Consider the following 16,574-nt stretch of genomic DNA (forward strand, 5'->3'; position numbering starts at 1 on the left):
AGGCAAATTAATAGACTTGAAATATGCTAAACAAATGTTCAAAATTAGAAGTGTGGCTATTGGTGGTGGGTTTGAAATTTGAAAGTATTTATTTTTTTGAAATATTTATTGTGCTAATACTATTTCCAAATGTGGTAGCTTGCCATTGTAATGCCAGGCAAATTACAGAAGGATATCCCTTTTGCCCATTTTTATTTTCTGATTACTTTTATGGAAATAACATTTTAAGGATAATTCAGTCTTTTGAACAGTACAACTGAGCAATTTGCTGCCTGCTCCAGCAGCCCCAGCAGCCTCAGCCGGGTTGCCTGGATACTCCATCTCCTGTAGCATCTGTAAATTGGCCAATTCAACAGGAGGATTCATATTCTAAATAAAAGAGAAATCTTGGGGTGAGAGGGGGTGTGGTTTTTCAGCTGGCAGCCTGAATGCTGCTGGAAATTTTGCTTCTGAGAAAAATGTGTTTAGTTGCCCAGTTGTACAGGGTTAATTGAAGAGAATTTCTGGTATTTTCAGAATTCCGTTCCATACCTGAGGATTAAATTCAGGTTAAAAGTATTCTGTAGCCTGAGATTTCTGTTCCCTTCAGGCAGAATGACTCTTATTTCTATTGTTTGAGGGTTTTTTTTGTCTTGCCTGGAATGTATTTAACAAGTAGTAAGCTTTGAATTTGTCATAATTCGTAATTTGATTCTGCAAGCATGTTCTTATCTTGTGCTCACTTTAAATTTAGTGTAATCCAAAGTTAAGTAACTTGCATCTATGTATGAAAATTTATCTTGCCTGCCATTTTTTTTTAGATAAATCTTTTTGCAAAGCACTGACAAATACTTTTCTTTCTTCTTTCCTTTCTTCCTTCCCACAAGTGACTGCTGGCAGTTTTATCAGCACAGGTTTGATTCCATTAAAATTCTTTCAGGTTTTTATAAACAAAGCAGCAAAAGAAGCGGAATGAATAATGCAGTTCTTTGGGTTTTCTTTCACATTATTTGCAGAACTTCCTAATTAAATAAACAGAGTTTAAGAACAATTGTGATTGACAATTTATTTGTGTGTAGAGTTTTGTAAAGTACAAGATTTAGAAAATTGGTAATTCAGCCTCCTACCTTTGTAATAAGCTTAAAGAGCCATTTTCTAATGGGTTTAATTTAATTTTCTCAACTTCTGCCATTTTTAGATTGCACTGCTGGGCTGTGAAAATAGTGTAATGTACAAGATGTTCAGTTTGTATTTTCTCCTGGAGCTGGAGTGAGGTTCTAATGTACAGCTGTACAGCAGGAAGCCTCGACTGCTTGAGAAAGGACCAAAGCCTAGTTTATGTATCTCTGCTTTGCAAATATTAATCTTCATTTGCCTTGTTAAGATTATAATATGCAGAAGAAGCTGTGGAGTTAGCATGTCATAAATTGACTGGGTTTCCTTTCAATTAGAAGTAAAATTGAAAGGATTAATTTGACTTTTTATCTCACTATGCTTTTTGTCTCATTTTACATTGCTTCCTTACTGGCAGTTGTACTGAAATTTATTGTAACGTTTCCTTCCAGGATTTTTTTCTCCTGAAGGTAAATTAAATACTGGAAAATTCAAGTTTTCCAAAATGAGATGAGCTACCTTTCTCTTGACAGGCACTGATTCTTATGAGACCTCCTGTATATTCATTCTGTGAGCTCAGCTCTGCGAGAGATCCTCTCGTGTGTGAGATTTCTCATTTGGATCTTCTACGTAAGCAGGGATGTCTTTGTCCCAGTGAAACTTTGATTCCAGGCGCTCCTTCCTACTTTAGTGATATTATTGCTCCCTCTGGTGGGTCCTGCAACTCTGCTTTTATTTTTTTTTTAACCTGAGGTTTTTATATCAAAATATTTTCGTTCTATAATATAAAAGTATGAGGAATAAACACAAACCCCAAACTTCTGTAAAATATCCCTGACAAAATTTATCTTTTATTTCTCTTTTTATCTATTTTTATATATATATATATATATATATATATATTTTTTTTTTTTTAAGCAACATGAAAAAATATTAACTGTATTCAGGCTGAAACTCCTACTAAACCGAGAACCATCTGGGGCAGAGCTGGGTTTCCAGTTTCTGTTTTAGTTCTGCACAAAAGTAGAGAAGTGAGTGTGTGACATTTGGTAACCGGTGACATTTAACAAAGAAATCCCTACTTATGTAATGCATTTCTGCTGAAGAAATGTGATCATAGATTTATTTTTTAAAGCTTCCAATCCCTTTGGGTTACATCGTTTGTGGGGTTTTTCTATGTGTAGTTTTCTGCACAGCAGTACCAGAGTGAGCTGAGTCCAGAGCGTGTTTGAAATTTGCAGGAGAGTTTAAGAGATCAGAGCATTCTTTCACTAAGCTGAGTTCTGTTTCAGTGAGTTAACTTAGACATTTTGGCATATATCTCTTTTCCAGCTGTATCCATGGTAGGGGTATCTTATCTGTTTGTGTCCAACAGTGCTGGCCTCTTTCTTCCTGGATATAGTACTATACCCCAAACAATGACCTTTGTTTAATAGGGCCTCTGGGTACTACTTTCCAGATACCATTTAATGGAGGCTCCACGTGGTATTTCATTTGAGGACTGAATAAATTAGAAATAAAGGCGGAGATTCTAATCAGCACTGTACATTACAGAATTCGAGAATTCCTTCAAGATCATCTGCTTAAAATACTGGTTGTTTGAACCCCTTTAGATTGTTAGTGCCTTTGGCTGTGCTCTTGAAGTGCATTGGTACTTCAGAAACTGGAGAGAGACTTGGGTTTTTATAAGGATTTTATATATAGAAAACACTACAAAATCTTTCCAAATTGCTTACTGAAAGTTATCATAATCTTAACATGACAAGACATCTGTTTCCCTGTATCTCTTCAGCAGATAGTAAGTAGTTAGATTTCTTTTCCATACTTGGGGAAGTCCTGAGTAAGAGCAGATGTTGTCTCAGTGGGAAATAACCTCACACCATGAAATTTCTGAGCTGACATACTTGGAATACTTGACTCTCTGGAGCTCTTTTTCCCATATGCTTTTGGGAGTTTTCACATTTTGGTTTTTATCTCTCTAGGAAACCTTCTCATCCTCAGCTTGAAGCTTTCATTAAACATATGTCCAAAGGTTCTGCAGCCCAAATGGATGGTTCCCTGAGCAGCCTGCCTCGCTACCCCAGCCATTCTCTGTGTGAAATGGGAGAGCTTACACAGACAGGTGAGTTTCCATAGCAGCTCTGTCCTCTGCTCAACACAGTCTGCTTGGCAGGGAGCTTCTGTTTTTCTTTATATTAAAATAACTGCTTTTTTATGGAAACTTATCATGTTGGTCATAGTGTAGGTTATGCTGGGATAGACTAAAGTATTGGTATTTCTACTGTAAAAGTGGCAACAGTTGTAGAAACCGTGATTTATCCTGTAGCCTGCCAGCAGACAAGAGCCTGTTACAGGCTGGTCAAGCTTGGCATCTCTTTTAACTTTATTTGTAGCAGGTCAGAGCACCTTTCCTTCATATTGCTTCACACCACAAAATGGCTTTGTCACCCTTCTGACAAATGGCATTGCTTAGTCCCTCCTGAGGCAGAATCTGGTGCTCTGTTACTGACTGGTTTGTGATTCAGAACAGCCCTGGAACAGAAGAACAGTGGTTTGTTTTCATCTGCGATGTAGCTGCTGTGTCCCTTAGAAGAGATTCTGATGTAACAGACAATCTTGGTGCTTGTATTATGGAAATACTTTATACCTTTGGAGCCTGTCAAATCCTCATGTGTTCCCACTGCAAGAAATAATTGATCAGTGTAAAGTCTTGCAAAGTGATGTCGGGAAAATGGAGGCAGTATAGCATGAACACCCCTAACGCACACAGAGTGTTGTGTGTGAAAATGCACATAACACATGGACTTGTATCTGAGCTGGTATTTGGGGACTCCTGTAGCAAATGTATAGAGATGTTCTAGTGCATGAAGGGTTCATGCCTGTTGCTTTGCTGCTGTGAGAGGCTAATGCAAGAAACATGAATTCTGGAGCAAAGGTTTTGGTGTATGAGGGACACACACCTCTTCCCTTCCAGCTGGCAGAGCTCTAGTGTAAGAATTATCAAACAATTTGAATACTTCCTGAAGGAAGATGGAGAAGGAAGTTTGATGTGATTGGCACACCTCACCTCTGTTTTGTGAGTTTACACACTAATTTGCATTCCGTGTATTTGTTTTGTGACTGCTGGTGGTTTTGCTGCCTGCCATAAACTTTCAGGAAGCAAAGCACTCTCTGCCTGCCTGAAAACACAACTGGGATGCTGTCTGGGTCCATCTTCCAAAACACCTTACTTTTATAGTCGTGATAGACCCATTCAGTCTCTGTCTTAGTCCAAGGAACAAATATAAACCTCTAAGGTTTTAAAGAAATTTTATGGAACCAGCTTTTTCTGTCTATATTTCAGTTTAGTTCCTGAAATCTGAGAGATACTGAAGATTAGCAGGTATATTATGTTCCAGATGATTTTCCTAATAGTCAGATATAAGTTCAGTTGTGTTAGTTCATAACCTTTTAACTAATTGTTCGTTTACCAGTGAGGCAGCTAGCTGTATTTTTTTCTCAAAACTAGGAGGATTCTAACCATGTGTTGTAATTTCTTTTAAAATTATCTTTCAGGGGTGGTACAACACTTGCGAAATGGCCAACTATTACGAGAAATTTATATAAACAAACATAAACTGCTTCTTAGTGACTGGACAGCAAAACAGCTCTACTTGGAGACAACAGGCAAAAGCCGAACCCTGCAGAGTGCACTGGCACTGCTTTACACCTTTCTGCCAGATTTTGACTGGAAGAAAATTAACATGAGACATCAGTGGAGCACCATTTTCTGCTCTGGAAGCTGCGACTGCCCTATGAGAAACCACTACCTAGAAGAGGAGCAGCGCAGACAGTACAGCTTACGGGTGAAAAACAATGACTTGGAGAAAATATATGTGGATATGGCAAAGATTGTAGGAATTCCCACCAGACAGCTGAGAGCTTCTAACCCTATGGATTCTCTCCTGTGCTACTTTTGTCACAATGTCACTTTTCCATGTACCAAAACCGGCTGCATTAGTATGGAACACTTCAAAGTAATCAAGAGACATCAGTTGGAAGATGAGAGAGAAAGACAGGAAAAGAAACTTTATTTCTTGTATGCACTATTGGCTACTCATCCTTTCCTCAACCAGACTGTTAATCGGCTGCAGCAGATTGCAGAAGGCAAGAAAGAAGAAGTCTTTGTTCTCTACTCTGCACATGATGTCACACTATCACCTGTTCTTAGTGCCTTGGGCATTACAGAGGCCAGATTTCCTAGATTTGCTGCCAGATTAGTCTTTGAGCTGTGGCAGGATGGGAAGAGACCCAAAGAACACTTTATCCGCATCCTGTATAATGGTGCTGATGTTACATTCCAGACCTCGTTTTGCAAGGATCATTATAAACGTAGCAACAAGCCAATGTGCCCACTAGAAAAACTTGTCCACTTTGTCAAGAGGGATATGTTCTTAATTTTTAACAGTACAAGTTACTATGATGCGTGTCGTAGGAGAGCACTGTAGGGAAAGAGAGTGCAAAGGAGGCAACGGGAACTTGTATCAGTGAAATCTGTTTTCTGATTGAGTTTTGTTATTTCTTGTATGTGTAAGTACAGAAGGATATTGCTTGAAACATTCTTCAGATAGTTTCATTTCATTCAGACTGCAGATGGTCTCCAACAAAAGAACAGTGTTACAAATGTGTGTGCTCACAAATGCTGTTACCTGCAGTGATAAATAATATGGGCTACTGTAGCCTGGACATGGCTTGATAAAGAGTGAGGGAGCATAAACCTTGTGTCTCTGTATTCCACAGCAATACTTGGATACCTTAAGTTTAAAACCAAAATTATTCTCTTTTTTCATCACCATCTCACAGTCATTTTAAGCAGTTTGTGTCAGGGTCTTTATGAATTCCAGACATCTGCATTAAGGCATTTGTAAGGAATTTTTGAGTTTCCTTACTCAAAAGAAGCCTTCTAGTGTTGTGGGGCAGGTCTTTAAAGCAAAGTGCATGTGTGTGTCTGTGCATACTTACCTGAGCATGTACAAGTGAGCCTGTGCCTTGTTGACCTCACAGACCTATAAATACCTGGCTATTGTTGCCAGTGCCAGAGAAGGATGTACTGGAAAATGGATACAAAACTCTATTCTTTGATCGCACTTTCAGCACTTTGAATAGTTCAAACACAGTCTAGAAATATGTAAAGGTCTTGTGACATTAGATAGCAAAACACTAGCAGTGCCACTAAACCTGGGTGGGAAATTAGGATTAGAAATCAGTTTTATGGTGAAGTGTTGGGCTCTTTCCCATTGTGAACATATTCAAGCTGTTGTGATATGGAACAAATCAGTGTTTTAGGAATTTGCTATGGTGACTGCTTTGAGACAGCTTGACTAAATACTGAGAAAATTTTGTAGCTGAGTTAGTATTTTTATGGACTAGGAAGCTATTATTTTGTAAGACCGGACTTGTACATATTGTACTTACTGTGTATATTTATAACACAGTAGATCTTTCTTACTTGTTTAGTTTGTAAAGACTTGTGAAGCTCACTTTCTAGACATTTTTTCCCCTTGATCATGATGTTTAGACTCTAGAATAAACTGTCTTTTATGGGTAATTCGAACAATGAGTAGATATGAAAACTTGTACTTCACACTGCTTTCAACTCTGTAGGAGTAGTAAATTGAGACCCAATTTTTAATAGAATTCGTATAAATTTTGTAACGGTGGAGGGTTTTTACATCTCTAGAAATAAATTAGTCTGTGACTTGTGATTCGATGGTGCTAGTTTATCAAAGAAAACATAGCATAAGTTCTTTGACTATTGGTATTCCACTCTCTTTTTTCAATGCTGCATTTGAACATCTTTCTTTAAATAAAATTCTGGGGACTCTTTGTATACTCGTGTGTTATGTTTATTGTGACTTCCTTAGCTGTTTGCAGTAACAAGGTGTGTATTGTTAAGCTGCTTGTTGCATTTGTAACTTCTGCACTGAGTATGTTCTGGGGCCCACTCTGAGAAGAAGCAAGTAAGTGTTTATGTCATAAATACTGAACTGGAAATCCTGATAGAATATTTGGGGCTTTTGTACCACATTAGATTGGATACATTTTCTTTCTATCTAAGAGACCAACTCTGTTTTCCATCATCTACTTTTGTGTGCTGGAAGGCAAACAGGAAGAGAGAATCTAAAAGTTGAGCTCATTGCATAAATTAGGTGAACGTTTGCCCGATATAAGTAGCAAATACTCCAAAGAGCTGTTGGGATGCCAGCAAAGGGCAGCTGTAGCTCTTCAGAGTGTTATCTGTCAGAGCTTTGATGCTGGTTGGTGACCATTTGCAGGACTGATCCTGAAGGGCAGAAAATATTACCATGGGCATATCCTTGGTGTTTCAAGTGTGTTATTTAGAAACACTGAACCCTTAAAAGCTTCTGCAAATGCCAGCCTTGGTGTCTTCAAGGGCCTGTGTTAGGAGTAGCAGCTAATTTGAATATTGTTTTAAAGACAGACCATGGAAGTGTTTTCTTTTGATTTCCTTGTGCAGAAAGATCCTCTTTGTTGTAGGGCCGTGAATTGGAGGAGAGGTGCATTTGGATGGATTTCTTATTTGCTGGGCTCGAAGAAGCACCGAGATCGCAGATATTAATGGATATTGCAGCTACTTTCTGAACTTGTAGCTTAACTTTTTTTTTGTATGGCAACGAAAAAAAAGCACTGGTTTTATGCACCACTGGTTGCTGGTAAACTAGCAAGAATTCTGCTTGAAATCTGATGGAGACCTTGGGGTTAATTCCCCTGTGTAAATCAGGTGAGCTGGGTGCCAGAAAATGTGTAGCCATAGAAGAAAGTGAGACAGATGCAGAAAGATTAGATTGTTAGTAGCTGCAGTTCCTCAGTTGTATCCCAGTCAATGCTCCTGTGTTGAAGGGTGTCCCTAATAATGGCAGTAACAGTGCATATGAAGTATTGATATCCTCTAGCCAGAATTTTCCTTATGCTTGAAGAGGTATGGGAAGTTGTATTTCTCTCTCAGTACTGTGCTCCCTTCAGATATTTATACACATTGATGAGATTCTCCCGAGCCTACTCTTCTCTGGGCCAACAAACCCACTCTCTCAGCCCACCTTCATTTAAGAGGTGCTCCAGCCCCTTAATGATCTTGGCCCATCAGTGGGGAGTCTCCAGTAGCTTCATCTCTTGTCCTGGGTGTAATAAAGACATTGTAGTAGCTGTTTCAGCCAAAATGGTCCACTGTGGTCAGGGCAGTGGCAAGAAATCTGGATTGGGGAATTAAAGGAAAATCTGGAACAAAATTTTCAAATTTACAGAAGGGTCAGATTCTTCATATTGTTTAGGTGGCTGGAGATGCCTATCAGTCACAGCAAAAGGTATTTTTTCCAGTCTTTTAATGTTTTTATGTTTATGTCATAAATTGTTTTCCTTTTTCCCAGCAGCAGTCAGTGTGAGCAAGAACTCACCACGGTGCCAGCACCTGCTCACCTGTATGTCTGGGGGTCACTGGGTTGGCAATGCTAAATCTTTAAGGTAAAAATAATAAAACCCAAAAGCTAATTATTCTTTTGTGTGTACACAGTTCATTAAGATATGTTCATCTCTTCTAAGCCACATACTCAGAGGATCTGCAGCAGTGAAAGACTTGATCCATCTCCAGTGCCACTGGATGTGCTAGAAGAAAGTTGCAAGGCTGAGATCATTCTCATAAACCTCTGACCTGGCTGTGGAGACAAAATGCTATGCAAACTGATACCCAGCTGAAGCTGGGTCATTGTCAAGTTTGACCTAATTTATGCTTCAGTTTGCAATTCCAAGTGGATTCATGTTTGAATTGTGGTAACAAATGTAGCTACCTAAACAATGAAAAGAGGAATTGGTGGGAATTTATTTATCCTGAAACTGATGAATAGCCTTTCTATAGGGCTGCCCTGATGAATTAGACCTACCAGCTGGGAAACACTGACTTATGCAGTTGCACAGTTTAATCAAATGGTAGAGCAGAACTAAAAGCTGCTGCTTTCAGGAATGCTGCTTGAGATCTTGCACTTGACTTGAAATGGATGCAGGAGGGGGACCTTTTGTTGTGCGCTAAACGCAGTATGTAGAAACTGATGTTTAAACCTGTAGAGTAGTTGTACTGTAGCGAGCTGTGTGTAGTGCTTCCTCCCAAAATTCCACCCCTTTCGCAGCGAGTGTTGATGTGCCATCCCGCCCCGCCCGCGCCCGCCTTTCTCGGTGTCAGCTCCGAGACGTGTAATCGCTTTAGTTTCAAACGCACATTGCGAATGACAACTCAGCTTGAGCTGCCGTATTCTATTCTGGCATTCGGGAGTGGGTGAGAAAGCATCTAAACGCAAACTATCCGGGTGCAAAGTAGTTCGGGAAGAGCGTTCTCGTGGGCAAGGTGGGGTGAGCGGGAGCGCGCAGGCACAGCCGGGCTTGGAGCGCGCTCTCGTGGCCGCTGAGTGCGGTGCGGCTTTGTGGAAATCCCACCGGGAAAGGTGCGCCTTTGCTCAGAACTGAGCTCTGGAAAAGTAGAGTTCCAACCAGGTACGTTGTAGGTGTATTTCACCCTGCAGTCTGAAAAACAGACCTCTCTTCCATGGTTTAAGCGAATAGTTGTTTATTTATGGAAGACGCTCAGAACCTTGTGGGGTGAATAAGGAATAATGGTGGTGGTTATTTTGAAGCAAGTCATTCTTAGTGTGTTCTGCAGGTCACTACAGCTTTGCTATCCTGTGTACCAAATTCAGTCCTACGCTCTTCAGCAGAGCTATTTTTGAAATCATTAAAGCCTATGCTATATGGAAGTGTAAAGCAGAGTATTTTTTCCCTGCCCTTTTTCTGGTTTGGTCTCAAATACTTTGCTTGCCTTGTGGTTTTGTTTCTTCTGCATTTTCATATGAAAGGAGCTATGCTGCATGTGTGTGCTATATCCTTATTCAAGTAGTTGATATATGACAGACTAAACTTTGCAAAGTTCCTTCAAACTGAAATCAAATAGGATTAAACCCTTTGGTTTCAAGTGTCCTGGACAGCCATTGTCAAAAGCAATTTAGAATTACAATTAGGCTATTCCTTTAGGATCCCCTGACAAAAATCAGCATTAAATTTTTCTTCTGTTGAAAATAAGAAGAGCGAAAGAAAGGTGATGGCAGTAAAGCAGTCGAGATCTCATTCTAACAATAGCCATTGTGGTAGAGCAAAAAAAATTATCTGTTTTCCAGTTGTTAAGATGCTATTGTAAAATGGTCATTGGAGGAGGTAGGGAGGAAAAGTTTATGAGCTGAAGTTGTTGCTGATGTAGTTCATTGCAAACCAGGACACACAGGTAAAAGATGAAAAATAGATGTCAAATAGAAAATGTGGTCTCTGTTGCAAATACTTGCATGCATCTTCCCTGGAGCAGATACACAGAAGCAGCTGTTTTAAGCAAATTAGCCAGGAGACTGAGGATCCAGGGCCAGCTCCTGGGTGGATGGAGTGCTGCCTTGCTGCTGGCTGGACCTGGGTAGGCAGTGCTGCAGCAATCTTGCTTCTCTAGAGCTACTGGATTGGACAGGCCCAAACAATTCTCTCATCAGAAACAGAGTGATCTGAAAAGGAATTCTGCAGATTTACATGATGAAAAGGATGACTGTAATACTGGTAAGATTGTGTTGTCTTTTAAAAAGTCTATCTGCCCCCAAAATGGTGAGTAACAGAGAGAGAACTACGCCTTACAGCTCAGTCAATGACATGAGTCAGTGTTGATCTCCTGTTGCTAATTTAATTCTCCTTTTTGAACTGGTTACATACTTAATATTCTCCTTTAATAATGCCAGTTCTAACAGTTTTTTGACCAATTCAGTGCCTTTTGTTGTTTAAAAAAACCCAAAACAACAACCAAACAATTATAAGTACTAGACTACCGTGGTTTTCTGCTACAATCGTGCATGCATAGTTCAGCTTATCTTGAAGGATGATTAATGGCTACTGTTATTACTAGCTGTCAAATGGGCAACAATAATGGCTTGAGTACTCTCTCAAGTGCCAGAGAGGTATCCTTTTGCTTAAACCTCTTCCACAGGGGTTTAAATGATGTCCATGACTATGTAATAGGGCTGGTGTTAAGATGACATTTGTCAGCAATTAGTGTGTGCTCAGCTGTGTTCCTAACCCTGTAGATGTGAACCCACACTTAAGGAGGTTTATGGAAAGTTTTACCTGTTAATATTTAACTTCAGTCTGCGATTTGGTAATTGGGGTTTTGATAAGAAAGAGCACTGAAATCCATCAGCTTGCTGAAGAGTGATAAAAATACTTTTAATAGGGGACTGGAAGCAACCAGTGCTGCTCTGAAGTGGTGGTTATAAGGAGGAAGGCAGCCAGTTTAAACAAAAAGATAGATAGGGTCTCATTAGCTGTAAGGTCTTGTTGTGCATCTGTGCTGCTTCTGACAGTGCTGCTTCTGATTGGCACAGAATGGGAGGTAATTGTCGCAGCGGTATCCGTGTGAAACCCCTGCTTTTGATTGAATCTCATCCTTTCACAAAGGACTGTCTGCTTGCCATCCTTAATTTTTGTGAAGCACTTCGTAGGAATGCACTTGACTGGGCCAGGAGCAAAACTTGCTGCAAATCCTGGGAGAGGTCCATGGTAGGAGGGAAAACTGCCTTTCCGTGTCCTTGGTAGCTCCTTGGGAGGCGGGTTTCCAGGCGACGAGCCCGTCCCTCAACTGGAGCTGTGCCAGCGGCTCCCGGTGCCCAGCTCCAGCGGGGGGCACGCTTACCTCCATCGAGGGACACGCTTACATCCTTCGAGTGTGCTCCTGCTTGTGTCTGTAGCCGCTCCCCTTGTCGCTGCTGCCCTCCTGTGCTGGTCGTGTAGCAAACACCGCGACTCGCTGCGGATGGGCCGTGGAAGGACCTCGTGAGCTTCACTCGGCACTGTTTTAGCAGCAGTTCGCTGACCCTGACCATCATCTGTGGCTTCACTTTTAATTAAAGGTCGTGATGGCACTTCCTCCTCAGTGGATGGCAATGCAAATGTTACATCTTGCTTTTTGTCAGCCCCGTTTACTGTTTCCGACTCCACCAAATAATCAGAGTTACGAGATGTTTCTGCGAATGGTTCAGGTTGTAAATCCCGCTGTTCCTCCCGTCAGATCCTCTCTCTCACACACATCCCGGGCAGCGGGGCTGGGAGGGGCACGAGGGGCTGCAAGTGCCAGCCGGGCAGCCCTGAGAGGGGCTGGGGAGGAGGAGGAGGAGGGCAGAAGCTGTGCCAGGGGACAGCGGTGCCCGAGGTGGGGCCGTGAGGAGAACGGGGCAGCGCCAGGTCTGGCAAAGGACAGTCTGCGCCCCACCGCGGAGATCCGCCCGGCTCCGCAAAAACGGAACCAGCAGAAAAACTGAGGGCAACCAGGGTTTAATTTTTAGGTATGAACGTGGCTTTAATAGAGCACTTTCCAAAGTCTCCTCTCCCTGCAGCAAATCTCAGGAGGTATTTCCTCCAAGTAACTTGAATGCCACCCCGAGCAGCCTTTCACTTCATCCAGAAAATTTTGGTATGTTTGGACTTCATGTCCTGTGCTGGAGTTGTACCCCAATTTCAAATGACTTTTTTCCTTTTTTTTCTTTTTGTTTGTTGTGTTGGTTTTTTAATTTGTTTTTGGTTTGGTTTGGTTTTGGTTTTGTTTTAATTGCAGTATCCATGGGGGGACTAAACCAGCACTGGCACACTGGACAGAGAGTCATCAGCTTTTATACAAATGTTTATTTCCCTATAAATATGGATATAAGATTTCATTCAACTCTGGCTGTTGTGAAGGCATTTTGGTACTTGTATTGAGGGCTTGGAATCTGTCTTATCAGAGAATATAAATATTAATAGCATGTGAATGAGATGAGAAAGCTACAGAATGTCAAATATTAACCACTGGTAACAGCAGGTGCAGAGAACAGTTTGCATGAAAGCTCAAAACTGAAATATGTCATGAAATCTCTTTGAATATTTCTGGATGTGTCACTTAAAATATGAAGTTGTGTTGTATTTAATCAGTGGTGGAAAGATGATGGATTAGTAAATAGCTCATTGTGTGTACTTCCAATTCTAAATATACTATGAGCAATTTACTTACTACCCTGGAATAGGAAATGTAGTGTTGCTTTAGTTTCTTTTTAAAATGACATTCTGTTTCATCAGTACGAATCCAGGTCATGTTTTCTCAGTCCTATGTGCTTTTAAATAATGAATATAGATAGGATGAAACATGCTTCATCCTCATTCTCATAAGCTTTCAATTTGTCATAGAAACAGTCACAATTACTCTTCCTCTTGAAGCTCTTCAGCACATTTAAGTGTATTATTTTACCAGTATGAAATGGTGGTAACATACCTGGTGCAATCTTTGAAGATTTCTCTCATCTATATTTACTGAAAATAACCCTCAGAATAACTTGAAGACTAAATACTCTGCAGGTAATACTATTTAAGACAAAATACAAATTTTTAGCAATAACATTCACAAGAGAGGAAGGGAGGGTCTTTAGCAGAGCATACATGGGGCTGTGTTTTTGAGAACCCTGAGTTGTGTGTAAGAAAGAACCAGAGCCAAGTGATGTTACTGTCTGAGACTGCATGAGGGAGAGCCAAAGGGCAAAAGGATTGTGTGCTGAAGAAGTGATATGGCCTATGGAATGCATGGAGCAATCCTTCCATTTTCCCAGTGCTGGGGAAGGAGTTGCCTCAAATGCTGTGTTCATTTTGGAAGCAGAACATCCAGAACAATGACAAAGCTCAAAAATACAGTTGAACAACCCAGGGTGAGACAGACTCCAGGGAAAAACCTAAAGGAGGATAAGGATTTAATCAAATGCAAATATGGTTACTGTGAAATAAAATTTAAAAAAAAAAAAGAATAAAATAATGAAACTCTTCTTCCTCATGACTAGGACTAGAAGTAATTGTAATTGAAAATACTGAAGTTGGATATTTAACAAAAAAAATTGTGGGACTAAGCATAGCAGGATGGTGAATGAACCGGGGGGAGTGGTCTGAAGTCACAGACCTTCAGTGTTTTACAGAACAGGGGATACAAGTATCTCCCTGGGAGCATTTATTTTGTTTTGTAACTAGGGGATGAACAGATGACTTCCAAGTCTCTTTCAACTTTTATTTTTCTTTGATTCTAAGGAAATACATTCCCAGTGTCCACCCAGTAAAATACTTCTGGCATGTATTTGTGGTAGCCTCGTGGCAAGCAACTCATGAATTCAGATATTTGGAAGTTGTACATTTCTCCCAAGTTCCCCAGCCATCTTCAACTAGCTATCTAATGTCTTCTCATCCATCAGAATGAAGCCACAGAATTTGGCAGGGCTGGGGTTTTTCTCAGTTCCCACTGGAGTGTGCACATGTAGATTTCATTCCTGGGTTCCTGCCAAAAAAACCTCCTCAGGGAAAAATCTATATCATGGTAATTTGTTACCTTTCATTACTTCCTTCCTACTCCTTTCCCCCTTCCCCTCCATGTTCTCTCTGAAGTTGACATATTTTTTTGTTAAATCAGTGACAGCTCAGGCAACATCAAAATATTGGTATGTGTTTGGGGGATTCTTTTCCAGACACAGAACTTAGAAGGGCTTATTGCATCTCTGATCCACTATTTTTAGAAGTTTTATAAACTTCTTATTTTAAATGTCTTATTTAATCTGGTTGCGAAGTTTGGCTTTTCCAAAATCCAAATGGTGTTTGTGAGTTAATGTGCATTTTTTGTTTGTTATATGCAGGTTTGTGTGCCTGCATAAAAACACTTTTTTTATTGGAGAGTCTCTTAAAACTTTTTTTACCATGTTCTTAAATCTGTCAAGTCAGAATTAGGATTTGCTCTATATATATTCTCTTTCTTCAGGCTCTCCTAAATGTGAATTTTCAAAATTTCCTTATGTGATTCCCTGTAGTTCCCTGTAGTTTTTGTAATGACAACACTTCCCTGCAAGAGGAGATCACAGTCCTATTAAACATTGATCTAAGTTAGGTGCCCTTACCAAATATTCTTAGCTGATGTGTTTTCTATTGAAGAGTTTTCCTCAGTCCAACAGGATGTCAACATGCTGCTGTATGTCACCCTGGTAGGCCAGCTCCATAAATCACCAATTCTTTGGATAAAAGGAAGAAAAAACAGAAAGCTCTGGTATTTTAATCTAGTACTTGAGTAAATCTGGTCTATTGGTAGCATCTCAACACAGAAGTGAGGAGTTTCTGTAATCACACCTGGTACTGGCTTGGGGGAGAGATCTCCCCTTGGTAACTTTTGAACTCGTTTGATTTCAACAACATTTGCTGACAGGATTGTAGAAGTTACCAAGTTCTACAGATTTTGTGAGAAGATGTGACCAGGCAGAAGAAAGAGATCCTGCAGTTGCTCCCTGTCTAGAGGAAGTTAAAGCATGTCCTAAAGACACTGAAGTTGATCAGAGATGAGATAAAATGCACAGACACCAGGCTGTTCAAATCCTGAACCTTTCTCCTTTGTTGTTTTCCATCAATAGACATTTGTCGATAAGGATGGTTCAAGTAAGCACCATTGCCAGACCCTGCCTGAGCTCCCACACAGCTGAAATGAAGAGAGGTCTCTGTAGGGAGAGCAGATGGGTATGTTCCAAATTATTTTTTTGGCATAGCAGTCTGCTTTCTTGCTATCAAAAGAAGCAGCAGTTCCAGATGAGTCTGCTGGAAATGTTAGCATGCTCTGTGCGTTAGGAAATGATACATGCATCTCCCTGATGGATGATAATAGTATGGGCAAATGAGCATGGCCCCTTCCCAGCTGTGAAGCAAACTTTGGAAAGGCTCACTTGCACCTCCTTTGAAAATCCTGAACTCATTCCAACATGCAATGTCTGTCGGGAACCTCTAACAGAGAACAATTCCTGGGTGATTTTACTGACCACTGAAATTGCCAGGTGAGTGAAGAAATGTCAATTCAAAACACGAATGGCTGGAGGGAAACCTTTTTATTAATTCAAGTTTTACAGACTTTTACAAGAAGTAGTGAAAGGAATTTAAACCTTTGCATTCTGATGAAATTCCAGACTCTGTAATTACATTGACTCTGAACTCCACCTGCAGTTTCCATATAAAAAGCTCTTCTGCTTCAAGCTGCATCCTGCTGTGCAGCTTTGCTACTCAGTGTCAGACAGGTGCTAGAGTTCATCTGGGAGGGAAATGACAATATAATGTATATAATTTATACAGTGCTTTGTTGCATTTTCCAAAATCCCTTCAGCATTACTCTGGATAAAATGCACAGCAGAAATGAGATGCTATTTGAAGAGACTTTTTTTAATCAACCTGGCTGATGAGTTAACTTTTGGGGAATGCTACATTTTTGTGCTTAATTGTGTGTTTTGCCAAAACTTTTAATGTAAATGCACTATACATATGATCAGTACATACAAACATCAATCCAGTGTCCTGAAACTTAGGTCAGCTCCCCTCCTAAAAGCAGA

The 16,574-nt window shown here is 40.3% G+C and overlaps 1 protein-coding gene across 3 annotated transcripts in view; it reads left to right on the forward strand.

Moving 5' to 3' along the window:
- The window catches only part of PXYLP1 (2-phosphoxylose phosphatase 1), a 47,863-nt gene extending 40,900 nt beyond the window's left edge, over positions 1 to 6,963 (forward strand). For all 3 annotated transcript variants that reach the window (XM_071566540.1, XM_071566541.1, XM_071566542.1), the window contains exons 5-6: positions 3,075 to 3,214; positions 4,648 to 6,963. In XM_071566540.1, the coding sequence (XP_071422641.1) occupies positions 3,075 to 3,214; positions 4,648 to 5,579 (1,072 nt within the window). In that variant the 3' untranslated portion in view covers positions 5,580 to 6,963. The remainder of the gene's footprint in view (positions 1 to 3,074; positions 3,215 to 4,647) is intronic.
- The last annotated feature ends 9,611 nt before the right edge of the window (positions 6,964 to 16,574 follow it).

This window comes from Pithys albifrons, chromosome 11 (assembly GCF_047495875.1).
Source record: "Pithys albifrons albifrons isolate INPA30051 chromosome 11, PitAlb_v1, whole genome shotgun sequence".
NCBI lineage: Eukaryota > Metazoa > Chordata > Aves > Passeriformes > Thamnophilidae > Pithys > Pithys albifrons.